We start from the raw sequence: 21197 nt of genomic DNA, 5'->3' as shown, positions 1-21197 counted from the left end.
AACATCCATTTCTATAAGTGGATCATGAAGTAGTGCCTCTAAGCCTTCCATGGTTTCCTAGATGAAGCATTGAGAATCCATGTCTTTGAAGGATTCGAGCTGACGGCAGTTGCTCCTTATCATCCAACCTTCACCTTTTGCTTGGACTTGAAGGATCTGGCGAGCTTTCTCTCTTACTATCCTGATAAGCTTTAGCTATCCTGTTCAAGCCCACCTTGTTGTTCTTGTCAACCGGCTTTATTTGCATCATTAGTGACATTGCTCTGCATGCTTTTTCAGTGGCTTCATCTCTAATGTTTTCGTATTCTGCTCCATTTGAGTTGTAAGAATTTCTCTTTAGAATTTCTTTGATTGGCATTGTATCAAGGGTGTGCATGTGCCTTCACTGCAACTGGGAGTTGTAAAGATTCTCTGATTAAATCTTCTGTGATGAGTAGCTCTTCTATGGTGCCATCCGCCTTTGTAATCCTACCTATTTTTGTCTGCTTGTCGTATGTCCTTAAGTACTCGGCGCAGAGGTCGGTGTCAACTCCTCGTGGTAGTACCTCTGCCATTCTGCCGAGGCCGACTTTGTCAAGCTTAGCTTTGACTTCAGCATCCTCTAATAGATGGAGGCAAGCATTTGACTTTTATTTGAAAGTTTGAGATTGCCTTTTTCAATGAGGGTTTCTTGGAGAAATTCAAACTCCATGATATTCCCACATATATGAAAGGGACCTCAAGTAATTTGGTGGCTTGTTCAAAAGCTTTTAGGAAAAGTTTCCACCAATTGGATGGACATCAAGCATGCATTTCATGCACAATTCTTACCTCCAAACTTTGAGAAGAACATACACAGAGTAGGGTTGGTTGTCCCAAAATGAGGGATAATCTGTTATGTAGTATGTGAAAGTCTTGGACAATGTATCTCAAGGTGATTACTTTGATGCATTTAAGAGACGAGAGACAAAAGAGAAAGCTTGAAGTGGGATGTTATTCCTTCATGCAACATAGGTTCGAAATCTATCCTAATCAAACTTACCAATTTTGCAATAGGTTGTGGAGAAGCATCATGTCAAATGGTTGCGAAACATGCTTGATTCATGCATGTATAAGAGAAAGGCAAAGGCTAATTATATGTAAGGTACCTTGAAATGCATTATGAAGATCACCTACCAAAAGACAACAAGAAGCATATGTTACACTAAGTTTAACTCATCTAGGAAGTTTAGAAAAGTAATGAGATCTTGGATGTCCAACAAGAAGCTTTTTCCTACTTTCCAAATAGTGTCTAAGAACACAACACCCAATGGCAAAAATTGAAACGTATCACCTACCTCACATAATTCCCATGGCATGACTATTTGATGAATCGAATAGGTAGGCTTTGTTAGAAGCAGCAGCAACATCAACTCAAGACGTCCAGTAGCTGAGAGAGAGAGAGAGAGAGAGAGAGAGAGAGAGAGAGAGAGCAATGTAATATGCACGAGGGCTTCACAATGGCGAGAGCAAGAGCTTCAAGTTGCACTTCACACAGAGCTATGTTGCAACCATCTCTTCCACAAGCACCGTGCTGCAGAGTCCATAAGATTATCCCCCTCCACCAAACAAAAATTATCTTGATAAGGTTGATTAACCTTTGTGGACCCGACCCCTGTTCATGCGACGAAGATGAGAACTAAGGCTCTGATACCAATATCACATTATGGTAGTAGCAACTCGTCGATGCCAGAGGAGGAGAGGTCTGGATCACCACCAAACCATAGAGGGAATGGGGATAAGGTTCCCCACTATTGGGTATATATGGTGGCCCACCTGTCACACATACCTGACCGCCCATGGAACTATGCCTGGACGCCCTCTCCCCTGAACCCCGGCTCGCTTGTCGCCTGCGCTCCGACGGGCGGTCCTGGAGTTCAGTCAAGCTCCCTGTAGCCGTTACAGGCTATGTAACACCTATCTTCTTCATGCCTCAAACCATTGAGACTGGAGGAACTTGTCCCAAACATTGCTGAATCGAAATAACGTCACTCGGGCCAACTCTCTATGGAAATCTAGGTTGATCTTCTCTTGCTTAAGCCTCCTAAGTTGGGCTTGTGTCTCTCTCATCCTTTCCTCAATCTCTAGCTCTCTGGAAGTGGGGAAATACACTACCTAGATGAGCTAAAAGGCTACACCAATACTACAACCTCACTCATCACCTAGCCACGAGATCCCCTCAAATCACTCATCCCCTAGCCATGACGCCTCATACCACCATAACCCACCTCAAAGCTCATCACCTAGCCTCACAGCCCGCCCATGCCACCATAGCACACCCCTTTGAGAAGTGCAACTAGAACTCAAGTGTCACACGTGTAACAATAAAAGTCTTTAACACATGATCAATGCTAAGTGAAGTAGATTAATACTGATCCAATTATCTTGCAAACACAAGGAGACCAGAGACTATAGAATGTAGCCCTAACCTACTGTATATTGCAAAAGATGATATTATATATAAAATGGTTCTTGTAACTAAACTTAGATCCTACTTATGCATAAACTAACTTATTGATGCATACCAAAAGATGTCTTGGTAAATCCACAACTTGACCATCCTCTTTTCCAAATGCTTGTGTTCTTGCCTAAAGCTATCTTGGGCTGCCTCTTATTGCGAAGGGTCTTGCCAACACCTCTCAAAAAAGATGTGCTGAAGCCACCACTTATCCATGCTATCCAAATGCTTGCATTCTGGCCTAGAACTACCTCAAGCTACCTCTTATGCAAAGGTTCTTGCCAACACCCGAGAGAGATCCAAAATTATCACTTACCTTTTTTCATATAGTGGCAAGAGACTTGTCAATTAGTTAACTGGTCAGCAAACTATGCCAACTAAGCCTACTATGCATGACTAGATACAATGTATCTAGAAGCTATCCACATACGATGAACTTGAGGGACTTCTTGTTAGTCATATAGTCTAGTTGTCCCAAAACAATCCCAGCAATGTCAATTAGTCCATGCTCTTCCTTGTCCTTGAATATTGAATTCAGACACTGCAAATAGGAAGCATGTCCACGTGAAACACATAGGTAATGCACATGACATCAAGGTCTAGACCTTTCTTTGGTCTCAATCCCCCTATGAGGGACGTGCACTTAATGAGCCAATAATCCACTTGTATAGATTTAGAGCTAATAATAAAGCAAGAAAGTACACATTAATAGTTAATAAGTAGAGTTAAGTACAAGCTTTCACATTAGCCCATGCTTATAAGAGCCTAAAGTCACTATAAGCCTAACCTCAAAATACAGACCAATCCTTTTAGGGCCCGTGACACTATCATTCCAAATAAAATAGCAAGGCCAAAACTATTCAAAAATGCAACACTGCTGCTTATGCACTGGACTTTCCACGACTCTATCTCATGAGTTGATGATAATCATCGTACTTACTTTTGGTCTCATAAAACCCTTGTGGCCTTTTGAAGACATTAACATAACTTTTCTCGTACACACACAGGATTCAGTTATTAATATTTCCTCAACACCCAAGGCCGAGGACAAAGTTTAAATTATCCTCCTCTTATGTGGATTTCCAGCTCCCAAATTTTGTGATAATACAATGTAAATAAGCTCCTGCAGAATGGCTTTTATCGCCTGCTGTGGAAACGGTTAACAAAAAACTTGACCTGAACCAATGGGTTATATAGCCCACACCTAAAGGTATCATCGTTGAACTATGATGGTGGTTATGGCTTCTGATTGTTCCTCCAACTGTGGAAAGGGTTAATTAAACTGAACCTGAACCAATAAGTTACATAGCCCACGTCTAAACGTATCAAGGTTCAACTATGATGGTAGTTGCAGCTTCTCGTTGTTCCTCCAACTGCAAAAGATGCAAACAATTTTGTAAGCCTCAGCATATACGGCCGCTTGAGCCAACTTCATAGAATAAAGGTGACTCATACCTTTTCAAGTAATAATAGAAGAAATCTGCATAAAGTGCCGTTTGCACGAAGCCAGATATCCATGCTGTTGTGCAATGAAAACCCCACATTATTATCTTCTACAAAAGGTGTAGGCAAGACTTACACAGCACAAGAAACAAAATCAGAAACTCATGAAAAGACAGACTGAGCATGACATATGAAGACTTCAGTATCATTACTTAGCCATCGGTGATAGTGTGCCTCTGTCAAGTAGCGATACAGCCAATTCAGCATGTACAAACCTCGGTATGTCCTGCCAGGAGACCCATCCAAAGATAAAGAGCTTTTTTTATGAAATATTTTTACACAGAATTTTGTATAAAGAGATACCTGAAGAGGTTTTATATAAAAAATCACATGAAGGTCTCACCCCAGGAAGAAGACATAGTTTCCCGTAAGGTTGTCAATATTGCGAGTCCTTTGTAGTAGCACAAGCTGAGGGAGGATTGCAACTGCCTCCAGATACAATGAGAATGTCCACATAACCTGTTAATTCAAGTAAGTCATGCCTTTTAATCACACCTTCTGGAAAGTTACCTCGATGCCACAATACATGTTTAAGAAAGAGATATTTGTCATGTGCATTGCTCATGGACATGCCTAATGCAGATTGGCAGCCAGATTTTGGACCAGATTTAGGCTTTGATAGGCTCAGTGCAAGACTCAGAAACTAGTCGCCAGCAAAGGGGCCCAGTTGGCTGATCATTGGGCCAAGCACCTGCATTAAATGCATATTTATGGAGGACTAAACCGGCCAACAGCAGCCTGGTTGGCTGACCTGCACACTTGGGGCCCATATAAGCCAAGGCATTAATAATGCATCATTTATCTAGTTCCCACTTGGAGAATAGGTCATATACTAGGTCTAGAATAGGACTTTTCATAGTCAAGACTCCTTTTAGGTGTGCTTCAGGCCACAGATTTGTATAAACACTTATACTCTTTTGATAATATGAAGATATAATAGATTAGGTCAAAGCTTTGCGTTTTTCTCTCTTATCTCCATCTATCTTCCACACGATTGCGTCAGTGTTTCTGTGAAAAGCATTTAGGGCAGAAAGACCAGACCCATCAGAGCTTCCATGTGACAACATTGAAGAGGAAAGCTCATTTTTTACAAGTGTACGTCCACATTTATTAAAAAAACATTCCCTGCACATAACTTTTTCTTGAAAACCAAATAAGAAGAATTGTAAAATGATGATTGACTTACCTCTCGGAATGTGAATTTGTGGTGCACAACAAGTGCAAGTCCCACGCAGATCAAAACTAGAAAGTAATGCCGGAATGTATCTTGATCCTTGTCGTAGGTTTGTCGCACAACTTTATGAGATCTCATGTACCATAGAATGGCAAAAGCACTTGCAAGAAATATAATCTTCATGACGGTGTTGTAAAAAGAGATGTAATCAGTGAAGATGTCAAGATATCGGCACACAAAGACAAGAGCATAAAGCTCTTGTGTTTTGAGTGATATACCTATTGCATAAAATAATCACATGATAAGCTTCTGTAGATGAAGTGTAAACTTTAATATTTATTATATCTTTTTGCTGGAAGTAATTTTCAGTTATTAAAATAAAATAACAACATGAGATCACCAAGTAAACAGTTCCTCGCTTTACTACCCCATGTCCCCATCATGGGGGTTGGATAAATGTAATCCCATCTCCTTAGTCCAATTTAAATGTGGTTGATAGGCTAGTGGTCAGTGGTTGGTGTGTAAAGCCTACAAATGGTTGGTGCATGTTGTTCATGCAACTCATGCAACTAAAAATAGGGTAGAGGAGTCTCTAAATAAGGTACAAGTCGTGATCAAGTGATTATGTAAGTTTGGTTCATGTCTAATCACAATTAGAGTCTTATTGTGTTAATCTCATATCAATTTTCTGCATATACCAATTTTTGTCCCTCATATTCATAATGTCTTGTACAATCTTTGATCCACCTTGAGGATGTTTTGATCACTCTTCATAGCTTAGTTATCAAATCTAACATTTGGTATCAGAGCATGATTAATTTAGGATTAGATTATTAGCCAAAAACCCTAATCCCACCATAGCCAATTTTTTTTGTTTTGGACAGCATGCCAAAGATTGGCTTCATGCAATCATTCTAAGCCATCATACTTCAATCCAATCATATAGCCTTGTTGATTAGCTCCCACGCATGCTACAACTCAGGTCTCATCGCCCAATTTCAACGCAGCAGCTCGAATTTTGCATCGCTAGCCAAAACGCCCATTTTCTGTTCAGCGCAGCAATTCGCCGTCTTCACTTCGAATTGCGCCGATTCCTCTGAGCTGTAGCAAGACTATCAAGTGAACATTAAGCATCTCAAATCTTGTGCCATTTGGTGCATTGTAGCAACTGCACAGAGCAAATTTCCAGTCGCCCCTTTTCTGCAGTTTCTGCTCCCTCAACATGGTGATACCAATTTTGCTTTATATTGATGATATTCTTATTATTTGGGTCTAAATCATCTATGTGAGCAATTTTTCAACATCAAGGATCATATTTCTTCATCATGGGTTCAAAGTTCCCCGACAAATTCAACGGAACCGGGTTCCATACCTGGCAAATCAAGGTGAAGGGCTACCTCATGAAGAAAAATCTATGGAGTACGGTCAAGCCTCTTCTGGAAGATGAAGCTGGTATTTCTACTGCAGTTACAAGAGCTACAACGGCTGCACTTCAAGCAAAAGATGAGCAAGTACTTGGTATTATCATTACTACTTTAGAAGATGATTTTATTCATCATATTGATGATGTTGAGTCAGCTATGGAAGCTTGGGAATTATTAGAACGTACTTTTGGTGCAAAGGCAAAGCATTCCAAGATCAGTTTGAAGATGCAACTCTTTGATCTAACCATGGAGAGTAATGAAAATTTAGCAGCTTTGATTAACAGGTTGAAGAGCTTAATGACACAGTTAGTTTATGTTCAATCTCCTGTTCTTGAAGAAGATGCTATTGCTATCTTGCTCAAAAGCTTACCTTCAAGCTTTAGACAAATTGTAACGGTACTTAAAGAGAAGGAGCCAGTCCCTTCTTTGGAAAGTATCATAAATTCTTTGCAGGAAGAAGACAAGAAGATTACAAAGGATGTGATAGATCCTTATGCATATACTGTTACTACGACATCGGCAAAGAAGAAGTGTACTATTTGTGGTCGTACAAATCATCTTACGAAGAATTGTTTCTCCAAACATCCTTGTGAGTATTGTGGAAAGCCGAATCATCCATCCTCAAAGTGCTACCAAAAAGATCAAAAGCAAGCAAAGGCACATGTGGTTGAAGAAGTCAACCAACAAGAAGAAACAAATCTTTGTTCTAGTCTCAGTATAAAAGATGTAGATGAGGAATATGCTTTTTAGATTATGTCATGTATGTGGTTGAGTCAAGACTTATGTTGTTCCAACTTGACGAGTTGTAGAGGAGAGTACACTACCCTATGTTGTTGTTCAGGGGGGACTCTTACTCATTGTGTCAAGGAGGTTTGTTAGACTTGATTCATGTTTTGTAAGAAGTTGGTCTTAAGGAGGGATTGTTGGATAAATGTAATCCCATCTCCTTAGTCCAATTTAAATGTGGTTGATAGGCTAGTGGTCAGTGGTTGGTGTGTAAAGCCTACAAATGGTTGGTGCATGTTGTTCATGCAACTCATGCAACTAAAAATAGGGTAAAGGAGTCTCTAAATAAGGTACAAGTCGTAATCAAGTGATTATGTAAGTTTGGTTCATGTCTAATCACAATTAGTCTTATTGTGTTAATCTCATATCAATTTTCTGCATATAACAATTTTTGTCCCTCATATTCATGATGTCTTGTACAATCTTTGATCCACCTTGAGGATGTTTTGATCACTCTTCATAGGTTAGTTATCAAATCTAACAATGGGCTCCTTCCCTCTCCCAACTAGATTCAAAGAGGTATGCATCCCATGTGGCCTCTTTCCATCTCTACGGAATGTTACAAGACATGTTCTCGACCTACCATGCCGAAATAACCAAATCGACAACAATGTCTAGCCACAAAACTCTAGAACATCCAAAAAGTGACCCTGGCATATCTTTACAAAGATTTGAGATCAAAGGTGTTTGGGCCTCTACTTAGGAGAGTTGTGTCATCACCGATAGGCCATATTGTTACGCCCCATGCATCTCTTGAACACCGAACAAACAGGATTAGTCACACAATTAGGAGTCGTGCAAGCTAGCTCACCACCCAACCGTAAGTTTGCATCAGCAAACCAGCCCCAAGCACAAGGGCTAGGCATAGAGTGGACTATTCTCAGGTCTAGGCATAGGCCTCTGTCATTCGACGACAACATCTGACAGCACAATAGAATACAATAGTCCACTCAATAGGCTCACCCACTTCTATAGTCACTATTTGTTAGAATTTGTGCATCTCACTATTGTGTGTGACCCGACCTTTTATTTGGACACACATGTATTTTCTCATGTTTGCCTAGTCGCGGGGTATTTCTACTACCGTCGGCCACCATCTAGCCTCCCTATATAAAGGGCTCTTCCTTTCTCACTTGTTAATCCAATCTAACCTTTTCACAGGCACATATGTTCTACACCATCTGCTGGCTGGTATTGCCTTTCTAATGCCTCTTGCTACATAATAAAGATGTTCATTGCCTGATCTCTCTCTCTCTCTCTCTCTCTCTCTCTCTCTCCCCTATGTTTTGGTTCCGCATTGTGCAACTTTATCATGGTATCAATCGCCTAGGTTTCTTCTGCCCGCATGTGCGTCTTGCTCCCTCTTCTGCATTTTTTGGCGGGCGAGGACATTGCTGCATTTTCTACAGTGGCTGCATTTTCTTCTCTTGCTCTCCCTTCTCGATCAGCATTTTCATCTCCTACTGGTCCTGCCCTATGTTTCCTCGCGGAGTCCAGGAACATGTTGGAAATGCTTTGTATCTAGCCCATTTATAAGGCCTTGCATAGTTTCTACTAATTTTGCACCATTTTTTGGGAGCTTTTTTTAGAATTTTATGGACTTGGCCTGTAGGACCTGGCCGACCAGCTCTAGAGGCCCTATATAATAGGTGCCTCAGTCCTCTTCATCATTCTCAGCCCTGATTTGTACATACCAGCATTCATGGGCCTCCCTCGTACCGTACCTTCACCCGAATTCAGGTTCTTGATCATCTACAGTCTACTATCTACATATATATGCTGTTTTATTCTCTGTTTTCAGATTTACAGCAGTAGCACATAAATCTCACATGGTATCAGAGCCTAGATCTGCTCTAGGACCTGCATTTTTCTTCATGAACCTGTTTGTTTGCAGATTTCAGCACATAAAGACCTCTAGGAGCTGCGTTTTCATCTGGGAGCTATGTTTTTTCTCAGAGGTGCTGCACTTTGTTCAATCAGGCTGCGTTTTTTCTTCACAAAGCTGTGTTTTCAGCATCAGTGGTGCCACTAAACCTTGGAGAGCAATTTCCTTTCTCCCCTTCTGCTCTTGGAGTTTATTTAGATGATGAGGTGGTTGAGGTCATTGACCGACAAACACTCTCGGTTGTAGCCAATGGAGCTCATGATGGACTTTCTCCTCCCACATTCCCTCATCCGACTCTCATATCCATCAACTATTCTCTCCTTCTCATGCCTTAGAGTCCGTTGATGAGAATTCGCGCTTTGGTCATGCCTTAGTCTCCGTTGATGAGACCTCTTTGTGGCATTCATGCTTTGGTCATGTACCTGTTTCTGCTTTGAAGAAAAAAATTTCCCAGCAATTGGTTCTTGGTTTACCTAAGCTCCATCATCTACCACATATATGCTCGACTTGCATGATGAGCAAAAATCACAGATGCTTTTCCAGAGGGGAGGCTACACATCGGGCTACACGAAAGCTCGAGCTTATACATGCAGACTTGGCTAGACCTATGGAAGTTGAGTCCCTTGGAGGGGCTAAGTACTTCATGCTTTTGGTGGATGATTTTACTCGGAAAGTGTGGGTATGTTTTTTGGCTCAGAAGTCGGATGCTTTTGCCAGTTTTAGGACTTGGATAGCCATGGTTGAGAATCAACTCACTCTATAGTTTCATTCTTGCGGACCAACAATGGTGGTGAGTTTGTACCCTTTGATGAGTTTCTTGCATCGACGAAAGGTATTCAACGGCAGACAACGGTTCCTTATACTCCTCAACAGAATGGAGTAGTTGAGAGGAAAAATCGGACCATGAAGGAGACGGCAAGCTCTTTATTGCATCATTCTGGTCTTCCCTGCGTTTTGGGGAGAAGCTATGGCTACTTCTATTTATCTCATAAACCACTCACTCACGAAGGTGGTTAATGGGTTAACACTAGAGGAGGCATTTTCTAGACATAAGCCATGTATATCACATTTTCGTGTCTTTGGTTGTGTTGCTTTTGTTCATGTCCCAAATAAGAAGCGGACCACACTTGCTCCTCAAGTCCAAGAGGATGATTTTCACAAGCTATAGCTCGAGATCCAAAGGATACCGATTTTGGGATCCGGATGTGGAGGATATTATCATATCTTGAGATGCTCGGTTTGATGAAACATTATTTGGACTTGATCCTTCTTCCATGTCTTCTTCTGTGCAAATTTTGGACCCATTTCCAGCCGATATTGGAGAGTTTTCTCATCTACCACAGCGAGCTTCTTCTCCCGCGTGATACCGGTGTCTTTAGCACCAATTCAGCCTGCTCTACCCTCTGTTTCAGCCCCTGTATCTGCTGTGTCCAGCCCCTTACATAGCGCTGGATTGTCTCCTGCATCTTCTCCATTAGTAACTGCAACCTCTCCATTATCTTCTCCACATTTGGCGGCGGCTTCTTCATCCACTGATGTCCTGGATGCATCCATTTCTGCACCAGTACCTTCTTCTTCTTTCAAATTTGAGAGGAGGTCTGGTCCACCCTCGTGGGTCCAAAAATTATTACAAGACTCTGGCCTTCTCTGTTCATTTACACCGACTTGGGACAACAGCCCTCTCTGCTCATCATCACCCGACGACATCAGGACAGCAACCCTCTCTGCTCTTCACCACCTACTTCGTGACGGTAGCACACCATCTGTCCGGGACAGCAGCCCTCTCTAGAGCTAGTGAGCAAAGGGATTGAAGACCTCAAGAGCACACAACATGGATCGTCTACCCGCGATTCCGAAGGACCAGCCTTTCTCACCAGATGTTGATTCTCTGGACCACACGGAGGATGGGACTTCTTACTCATTGGAGAGCCCCATTCGAGGTCTCACATTAGGAGACAATCAGCCTGTCTACACCTACTCACCCTCTACACCTTTGACATCACGACCTTCCTCTCAGAACTTATTAGACTTTGTTTCTAGAGGGGGATACATGCCTTCTGCCAGTGTGCCAACGTGGGACCTTGGTATCCTTTGTCTTCATCTCATCTTCTCTCAAGGTCCCCTTTTGGCCTGAGAGGGGGGGTGTGAAAATATGCCCAAAATGGTATTTTACCCAACCCAAAAAGGGGTTTTTATTTTGGTATATTTTTGCATTGTTGCTGGCCGACAACCCTCTCTAGGCCAACCAGCAGCCCACCCCATACATAAGCATCGCTTCATAAAATCAGTAAAAACACAACATATAAAACAACATTCACCAACTGTTGCTGCCGACCTACCCCTGCAACCTGGATCAACATCGTTTATCTACAGTTGTCGTCAGCTCCTGCCTCTGCACAAAGAGGCACCAGCCCACATCTTCTGCCCATACCTATCTGTTGTTGGCTCTACCCCCTACAGCAGCAGCAGCCCGGCAAACCTTCTGCTTTGTACATACAGCTTGCAGCTCCTGTACCTGTACCTGCAGCACACCTCGGGACAGCCGCCCATTCTCTGCTCATTTGACATCGAGTTGGGACAGTAGCCCTCTCTACTCATCATCACCTGACGACATCGGGAAAGCAACCTTCTCTGCTCTTCACCACCTACCTCGTGAGGGCAGCACACCATCTGCCCGGGACGGCAACCCTCTCTGCTCTTCAGATCTGCATTTGTCCTACAGTCCACTCATCTAAGCTTAGCGTTTGTCTGCATCACCACCGCTCAGGTACAGCAGCCCCCTTGTCACTAGAGCCTCCACCACTACATTTCTGATGCCCACTACAGACATCTACTACCTCGGAGTGCCACCGCAACCACCGACCACGGTCCACCTCACAGAGTGCCACCGTTGTCCCCAACCGAGTCCTTTGACATCGACATCTTCACGGAGTGCCACTGCTATCCTCAACGCAAGCCTTCGTCACCAACCGTGCTTCAACTCCAACCTCATCTTTGCTTCTTCACCAGGCTACTACTCAGAGTCACCTCACATTAGAGGGCCTCTTGTACAAGATTACTTTCATCACTGTACATACACTCCTTTTCATGCTATGTTGATTTGCTCTGATCTCTCGCACATCTGGTCCTTTCGTCCTTTTGCCCTCACAAGGTATACTACCATTCAGATTGTTTTAGCCTTGGCTGCTCCTTTTGGATGGCTTGTCTTTCAAATGGATGTTAAATCTACCTTTCTGAACGGAGATTTAGAGGAGGAGGTATATGTTGAGAAACCTCTGAGATTCAGGGACACACATATCATGTTCATTTATTGCGGAAGGCTCTATATGGTCTCAAACAGGCCCCCGTACTTGGTATCAGAAGATTGATGCCTTCTTGACTTCACTTGGCTTTGAGAGAGCTTATCCAAATTCAAACATCTCTCTCTCTCATGGTGATATTTGTATTGTTGTGCTATATGTCAATGATCTCATCCTTACAAGATCTGCTTCACAGTTGGTCACTCATATTCAATCTCAACTTTCACAACAGTTCAAGATGACTAATCTTGGATTACTTCATTACTTTCTTGGCCTTGAAGTATGGCATCGTGATGATTGCATTTTTATTTATCAGGAGAAGTATGTGTGAAAATTGCTTTCTCTTTATGGTTGAACTAATTGTACTCTGCTCTCTTGTCCCATGGATCCTAAATCCAAGCTTTCAAAGGAAGATGATTCTCCTTTGGTTGATTCTACTGAGTACCGACTATTGGTTGGTTCATTGCTCTACCTTAACAACACTCGTCCGGATATCTCTTATGCCTTGAGTATTCTATAGTCACTTCTCCTCTGCGGCTTGCGGCTTGACAGTCTCACTGACAAGCTGCTTTGCGGGTTCTTCGGTATCTTTGTGGCACATCAAGTTATGGTATCACTTATTCCAGTGATTCTGATTTGGTGGGATTCACGGATGCTGATTGGGCTGGTTCTGTTGATTCTCGGCGATCTACTTCTAGATATTGTTTTCTGCTTGGATTTGGAATGGTTTCTTGGAAGTCTCAGAAACAGAGGACTAATGCTACAACATCTACTCAGGCCGAGTATAAGTCCTACCTTCTCTCCTTTGTGGATTCGTCAGATTCAAGAACATTTATGATGTGCACAAGATTCTCTTGTCACAATTTTCTCGGACTTCCAAAGTGCTATTGCTTTGGCACAGAACCCGGTGATTCGTGGTCGATCCAAACATATCGAAGTACATTATCATTTTGTTCGAGACTGGATCAAACTTGATCTTCTTCGCTTGGTATAGTGTTCTACTAAGGACAACCTTGCAAACCTCTTCACCAAATCGCTATCTCGAGCCTCTTTGGAGATCTTACTTCAGTTGGTCCGCCCATCTGGCGCTGAAGAGGAGGTGTTGGAAATATTGTTCATCCCCGGACGGACTCATTGCATGCTTGTATCTGGCCCATTTATAAGGCCTTGCATCGCATATTTTTTCTACTATTTTTGCACCATTTTTTGCGAGCATTTTTTAGCATTTTATGGACTTATGTCCTGGTCGGCTTGTAGGACCTGGCCCACCAGCTCTAGAGGTCCTATATAATAGGTGCCTCAATCCTCTTCATCATTATCCCTCATTTCAGCCCTGATTGTATATACCAGCACTCATAGACCTCCCTTGTGCTATACCTTCACCCTAATTCACGTTCTTGATCATCTACAGTCTACTCTCTACAAATGTATGCTGTTTTATTATCTGTTTTAACTTTTCAGATTTACAGCAGTAGCACATAAATCTCACTGTACAATCTGGAGGGGCTGCGTTGGTTGGTGATTGGCGGACTGCGTTCTGTTGCTGGCTGCGTTTTCTTCATCAAAAGCCTCTTCTTCATCAGCAATTTGCCTCATGCAATGCTCTAGCCCTTGCGTTAACCGCACGGTGTCTAGCTGCAAGCCCTCTTGGCTGCGTTTTTTGCTTCTTCGAGCATTTTATGCAGCATCTGGCGGTGTTTGGTCTGGTCCTTTTCTGCAGCAAGGACAGCAATGGAGGGTGGTGTGTTTGCATACGGCACAGCTTCAACAGATCCTCCTCTTCCCCAGCTTCTTTCCCCTTCCAGAGGATGCTTTCTCGTGTATTTTGGTGGACTGGTTGCTGCTTTCCAGCCCCTTTCTCTCTGAGTTTTGAGAGGGGGCTGATTGATCCTCGTGCCTCGTTCCGTTGGAGAAGTTTTGGAGATTGTTGGTGGAGGCTGAGATCATTAGTGGCACAAAGGCTTGCTTGTGGAGGATTGCTATTGCCGTAGATACGGGTTCCCTGGAATCTGTCCTTGTTTCTACAGAGCAGGCAAGGTTCCCTCCTAATGGACAGGATCAAGCACTTGTTACAATGGAACAGATAGGACAATGTCGCTGCTACTAAATGATCAAGGATTGCAAGAACAACAGTAAAGCCCAGGCCACCACCACGTTTTCAAACAAGTGCAATGATCATATATAGGATGATGTCTCTCATACTTCTAGTGTCCCCAAGGCTGCAAAAGCCAAGGTGGACCTAATGGTCAACTTCTACAACTATACAAAAAGTTTTCCTCCGTGTGCTTCCAACCAGAGGAGGCTTGTGGGTGGGAAAGGGGGCTGTCAAAAGCCTCGACTTTTGATGCATGGGACCAGTGTGTCGAAGTTTCAAGCAGGTAAAAGTATCTAGCGAGACAAGTTCGTTTTTTGGAGCGATAGACTGGATGTGTTCCAAGTCTATTGCGTAGTGTGGCAGAGATTACAAACTAGATAAGTTCCAAAATCATTGTTCAAGGTCTTTTAAGACGTGACGTGTTCACCGTCTACAATGGGAGCGGATTGTCACGTGCATCCCGCACTTGGATGCCACGTAGACATTTCTGTACAGAAGGTGCAGGACCTGGGATGGTGAACTGGTCCCATGTGAGCCCAGTCCGGGACGAGTCAGCCACGGATCCATCTCAGATGTCCGAGGTCAGGTGTGCATTGTCCTGCACAGGAGTCTAAGGTCAGGTGTGCACTGTCCTGCATGAAACAGTGCCAGTCCGCGCTGTGAGTCTCCCTATAGAATGATGTCAGTGGTTCTGTGTATCTGGTATGGTACCGGATGCCAGATCACTGAGTAGATTATGTTTAGGACAAGGGGCCAGCCCATAGGGCTACCCCGGAGATTAGTATGGGCATGGGAATGGTGTGAAACCATCCCCATGAGGGCCAGGAAGGCCCAGGCTGGACCCACCAGCCATGGAAGGGCTGTGGGACAGCCCTTGGGCAAAGATAAGGCTATTTTCAGGAGCATACAGCCTTTAAATGGCTGTAGGGCAGGTATGAGGCAGCCCATTCAGGCTGCCCAGCTTTGGGATTATGGGCAAAAGATGTGCCCAGCCCTTAAGAAGCAGGCGCTTGATGTCCAGCCACCCAGGAAGTGATGCGCAGGAATTATGGGAGTTTTTCCAGCATTTAATGGGATTTTTCAGCATTAACTGCTGAATATCCAGTCGTGGGACATAACTGATGCTGACCGCCTGCCCTTATGCTGGCCGACTGCCCCTGAAGGGTAGTATAAATAGAAGAGAGCCATAATCCCATCATTCATCTCAGTTTTCACCAAGTGCTCAAGCCAATCAAGGACCAGTCAAGCCAAGGAGATTGCCAAGCAAAGGGGTGGACTTCTGAAGGTCAAGGGCAGGATTTTCCAGCCAAGAAAAGGTCAAGTTTTCTGTATTTGTTTTCAGATTTACATCATTCTAATAAAGCAAATACACCATCCGTGGTGGGGACCCTACAGAGGGTAATTGGGACCCAATACTGTGTCCTCTCCATCTCCCCCTTCTCTCTCTATTTTCTGCACATCTCCTTTCAGTTTGTGCGTTAATTCCGTCCCGAAAAGAGTGCTGATTTTTTGAGTTTTGAAGTACTGATCTTTCTCCGAAACCTCCGCATATTACAGTGGTATCAGAGCCTACTTCAAGGACAAAGATTCAGCAAAGAAAACCAGAAAATTTTTTCGCTCGTGTGGTTGGTTTTTAGACACCGGTGGACTACCCCTTTCGGAGTGACTCCTGTCCCTCGAAGGACGGTTGGTTTTTAGCCTCCAGAAGTCTCCCACACAGATAGTGGATAGTCAGATTGCATTCCAGAAAGGAATTGCATTTTCCCGCTATGGCGAGTTTCGGCGACGAGAGAGAACCAGAACCATGGGACCAGAGTGCACCAGGCAGCCCAGCTAGGGCACCCGGCTTGAGTGTCACAGACATGTTCCAGCAGATGATGCGAGCAATCGCAGACCAGACAGCCAAGTTGGATGAGCAGAAGGCGCGGATCTTGGCTCTGGAGGAGCGTTCTCGCTCTCCAACGTCGCGTTTCCCATCTCCTCCTCCCTCTCCTTCCGTATCCCAGATACCAGATCCTCGTCACAGTGACCCTCTCGCTGGGTCACAGCCGCAGCCAAGCTCCTTGCTTGAGATGCAGATGCGTGCATTGGAGATCCGACAACGAGAAGACGACGCCATGCGACGCGTGGCACACGAGCATTACCTCAGAGCTTTGGACGCCAGATGGACACCGGCGGCGCCCTCGAATCATTTTCACGAGAAAATGAATTTCAGTAAGTATAATGGTAAACTCGATCCCACAACTCTTTATTCATTGTTACATCAATTTGAAGCTTACTTTGCCGCAGTTAGGAAAACAGATACTGACAAAGTGATCTTAGCTAGTTGGTACTTGGAAGGTGAGGCCATTCCTTGGTGGACTCAGTGGGCTCATGCCCACTCCAGAGCAGGTATGGCAGCTTATGTGTGGGACGAGTTCGTCCGCGACCTTAAGCAGCGGTTTCTACCGCCCCACTACCTTGAGCGACTCGAAGACGAGTTCAGGGGAGCGCGTCAGAATGCGCAACCAGTCCTTCAGTTTGCCAATAAAATTTCGACCTTGTGTCTACAATTAGGCTTATCTGATTCGGACAAGAAAGGGCAGTTTTTGTATGGCCTGGACACGCAAATCCAATGGGAGGTGCGTATGTTTAGGCCAGCCACCTTTGAGGACGCACTCTCACTTGCCCAGAGTGCAGAAATGAAACACAATGGTGGCAAGCCCAAGACTTCCCAGCCGGCTTCTCCCAAGGCTAACGCCTCGGGGGGCAAAAGCCAGAACCAGACGGGATCTTCCCCAGGACAGAGCCCGGGAGCCTCTGGCTCCAAGAACTCGAACAATGCGTCTAAGCTTACTCCAGACCAGAAAGCGGCGGCAGGCAAGACAGGTGGCAAGTTGAGTGCTGAGGAGCTTTCTCAGTACAAGAAGGAGGGTAGATGTTTCTTTTGTCACACAAAAGGACATACTTCTCGGGATTGTCCGAAGAAGCCTCCAAAGGCCGCCACCGCCTCCACAGCTTCCGTGGTGAGCACAACTCCCACACAGACCCCAGCGGCTACCCCTAGTTCTTCAACCCCCGGTGCTTTAGTTGGAGCAATTATTAGCCAGGAGCTCGAAGATAAGCAGAAGGGCGCCCATGACCAGGAGTATGAGCGCAACGAATTGCTCAAGTCCTTTGGCTACATAGGTGGCCAAAGAGTCGTCTTGTTTGACAGCGGCAGCACGGAGGATGTGGTCACGGATCAGGCCGCTAGGCGTGCCCATTTCAAGCCGACTCTGGTGGACAAACAGGTTGAGGGTTTTAGCACAAGTATGACAACAAGCGTCAAGTATGAAGCTCTAGGTGCTAAGTTAGTGATTCAGGGCATAGAGTTTGTGCGTGACTTTATGGTTGTCCCTCTTGTAGGAGCAGACATAATTTTGGGTATCCACTAGTTTCACAAGTTTCTTCCTGATGTCAAGTGGGACAAGCACACGTTCCAGATCGATCGGAATGTGTCAAACACCCCGGTGACCATTAAGTGTGAGCCAAGTATTCCAAACTTTCCGCTCATAAGCCACTTGCAGGCTAAGCGAGCAGTCAGGAAAGGCGCACAGTGTGCGATGATTTACATCGAGACAGCCCAAATGGTGGCCAGTGCTTCCGAGAAGTACTCGGTTCTCCATGAAAAGTTCCATAAGATTTTTCTTCGGGACAGTCTCCCTCCCCAGCTCCCCCCGTCCAGACCGGAGGATCACAAGATTGACCTCCTCCCAGGCTCGGAACCCTCGAGCAAGTTTTCGTATCGCCTTTCTAAGGCAATGGAATCGGAGTTGGACCGCCAACTCCAAGAATTGTTGCAAGCTGGCTTCATCCGCCCCAGCGTGTCGCCATTTGCAGCATCGATCTTGTTTGTCAAGAAGAAAGATGGGTCTTCTCGGTTGTGTGTCGATTATCGTGGACTCAACAAGCTGACTATCAAGAGCAGATTCCCGATGCCTCGAATTGACTATATTCTCGAGAGGCTGAATGGAGCTAAGGTGTTCTCTAAATTGGATTTAACGAGTGGGTACCACCAGGTACAGATTGTAGAGGGGGACATCCCCAAAACAACCTTCCGTACAAAACGGCCCCACTATGAATTTGTGGTCATGCAATTTGGTTTGACGAACGCCTCAGCTACATTTAACCGCATGATGATGCGTGTTTTTCGGGAGTTGATTGGAGAGTGTGTATTCATATTTTTGGACGACATACTCATATTTTCAGCTACAGTTGAGCAGCATGACATTGATGTGGAGAAAGTCCTTAAGTTGCTGGAAAGCAACAAGCTCTACGTCAATGAAAAGAAGTCAAAATTTTATCTGTTCCAGGTACATTACTTGGGATATATAATTAGTGCTGAAGGCATTCGAGTGGATCCGGCTAAAGTGGCCGAGATTGTTAACTGGGAAGTACCACAGACAGCTTATGACATTAGATCATTTGTGGGTATATGCCAGGCATATTCCACCCACATTGACAAGTTTTCCGACCTCTCGGCAAACCTCACCGATCTGCTAAAGGGAGTGAAAACAAGAAGGCAAAAGATTCGAATGACTCCACGAGCATTGGAGGCATTCCAGAACCTCAAGGTGGCTTTGTCAGAAGCGCCTTGTTTAGCCCTTGCCTCGTGGGACGAACCATTTCAAGTGATCACCGATGCGAGTAACATCGCAATTGGAGGTGTATTACAACAGAATGGTCATCCGGTAGCTTACATGTCTCGTAAGTTGCTGCCCGCCGAAAAGAACTACTCAATCTATGATCGTGAACTCCTAGCAGTTATACAGGCCTTGAAACATTGGAAACATTTCCTGTATGGCCGTGACTTCGAGGTTCGCACTGACCATCAGGCATTGCGCTGGATTCAGACGATGCCAAGTGCACAGTGGAGTGATCGACAACACCGCTGGAGTCAGATATTCCAGCAGTTCGGTGGTATGATTGAGTACCTTCCAAGAAAGGCCAATCCAGTGGCCGATGCTTTGAGCAGGAAGGGACAAGTATCTGCGATTCAAACCACTAGACTTGACCTTGTTGGTGCAGGACTAGAAGACATGAAGCACACGTACGCGGATTCCGAGGAATTCCGTACTCAGTGGGAACAAGCATTGGATGCCACAGGACCATGCCATTTCTGATACGCGATGGTTGGCTTTTCTACAAAGGCCGACTATGTGTCATGAAATCATTCCGAGCAGCTCTTCTCCATGATGCCCATGACGCCATTACAGGTGGTCACAGGGGCATGAATTCGACTCTGGAGAAATTAGAACGGCAATACTATTGGCCAAAGATGAGGCGTAATGTGTTTACATATGTACAACGCTGTGACATTTGTCAAAAGGTGAAAGCTCCTCGTGGAAAGAAGATAGGGTTGTTACAGCATTTGCCAATTCCTGAGGGTCCTTTCCAGGACATTTCAATGGACTTTGTCACAAATCTGCCTCCCAGTCCGAGTAAGCGTAATACGCAGTGCTTAACTATTGTTGATAGGTTTAGCAAATTTGTTATGCTTATTCCTTGCAGGGCCAATGTGACCGCCGAGGATGTTGCCCAGTTATTCATTCGGCATTGGTACCCGATTGGCGGGATTCCTAGAACCATAGTGTCAAACCGAGATGCCAAGTTTACCAGTCATTTTTGGAGGGCATTGTTTGATAATTTTGGTACTAAGCTGAATTTTTCCAGTGCATTCCACCCACAGACAGATGGCCAGACAGAGATATACAACCAGTTGGCCTTTGATGTGCTGAAGTGTTATGTCCACGATCAGCAAGGTAAGTGGGAATCGTTTTTGCCTTTAGTTCAAGCTGTTTTGAATGACTCTTTTTCTTCAGCTATTGACAGGACTCCATATGAGGCAGCGTTTGGAAGGCCTTTCCAGTCGGTGTTAACCAGGACTTCGTCTTCAGTACCAGAGGCGAACAGAGTGACAGTGTCTTACCAGGAGATCCTAGAGTCCGTTAAAGACAGATTGGCTAAAGCACAAGAGGCCTACACTCGACAGGCCAATAAAGACCGAAGGGACATGAAGTTTTCGGAAGGGGATTGGGTGTATCTTCGGATTATGAAGCAAAGATTGAAGCAGGTGGGCAAGCCATGCCCAAAGTTGTCTTTCAGGAGCTTCGGACCATTTCCCATCCAGCAAAAGATTAATGAGGTGTCTATGCAATTAAAGCTACCTCCGAGTTGGACTATGCACGATGTATTTCATGTCAGTTGGTTAAAGCCATATGCAGGTCCACCCCCTTCAGAGGTCAAAGACGAAGTGGAACCAGACATTGTTGATGAAGCAGAAGTAATGGTTCCAGAACAGATCCTTCTGCAACGTTTCAAGCAAGGCTCGGGCCGAAGACTACGACAGTTCCTCACGAAGTTTCAGGACCGAGGAACTCATGAAGCGGTATGGCTCGACAAAGAATTTTTCGAAGACTATCCGGCATTATTAACGGATTATTTGGAGGCTATGCAGCTTCCGTCAAGTTAAGCAAAAGGGGATGTCACGTGCATCCCGCACTTGGATGCCACGTAGACATTTCTGTACAGAAG

At 44.6% G+C, this 21197-nt stretch overlaps 1 protein-coding gene across 1 annotated transcript in view; it reads right to left on the bottom strand.

Moving 5' to 3' along the window:
• Positions 1 to 3422: 3422 nt before the first annotated feature.
• Positions 3423 to 21197, bottom strand: part of LOC147629648 (ER lumen protein-retaining receptor-like) — a 32310-nt gene continuing 14535 nt past the window's right edge. The window contains exons 2-6 of the mRNA XM_086811153.1: positions 5166 to 5431; positions 4323 to 4438; positions 4132 to 4205; positions 3932 to 3995; positions 3423 to 3849 (exon numbers count right to left, since the gene is read on the bottom strand). Of these exons, the coding sequence (XP_086667279.1) occupies positions 3813 to 3849; positions 3932 to 3995; positions 4132 to 4205; positions 4323 to 4438; positions 5166 to 5431 (557 nt within the window). The 3' untranslated portion in view covers positions 3423 to 3812. The remainder of the gene's footprint in view (positions 3850 to 3931; positions 3996 to 4131; positions 4206 to 4322; positions 4439 to 5165; positions 5432 to 21197) is intronic.

The sequence above is a fragment of the Cibotium barometz genome, chromosome 17, assembly GCF_041138505.1.
Source record: "Cibotium barometz isolate CiBa-2024 chromosome 17, ASM4113850v1, whole genome shotgun sequence".
Taxonomy (NCBI): domain Eukaryota; kingdom Viridiplantae; phylum Streptophyta; class Polypodiopsida; order Cyatheales; family Cibotiaceae; genus Cibotium; species Cibotium barometz.
Note: the sequence above shows the minus strand (reverse complement) of the source record. Positions and strands in the feature narration are given on the sequence as shown.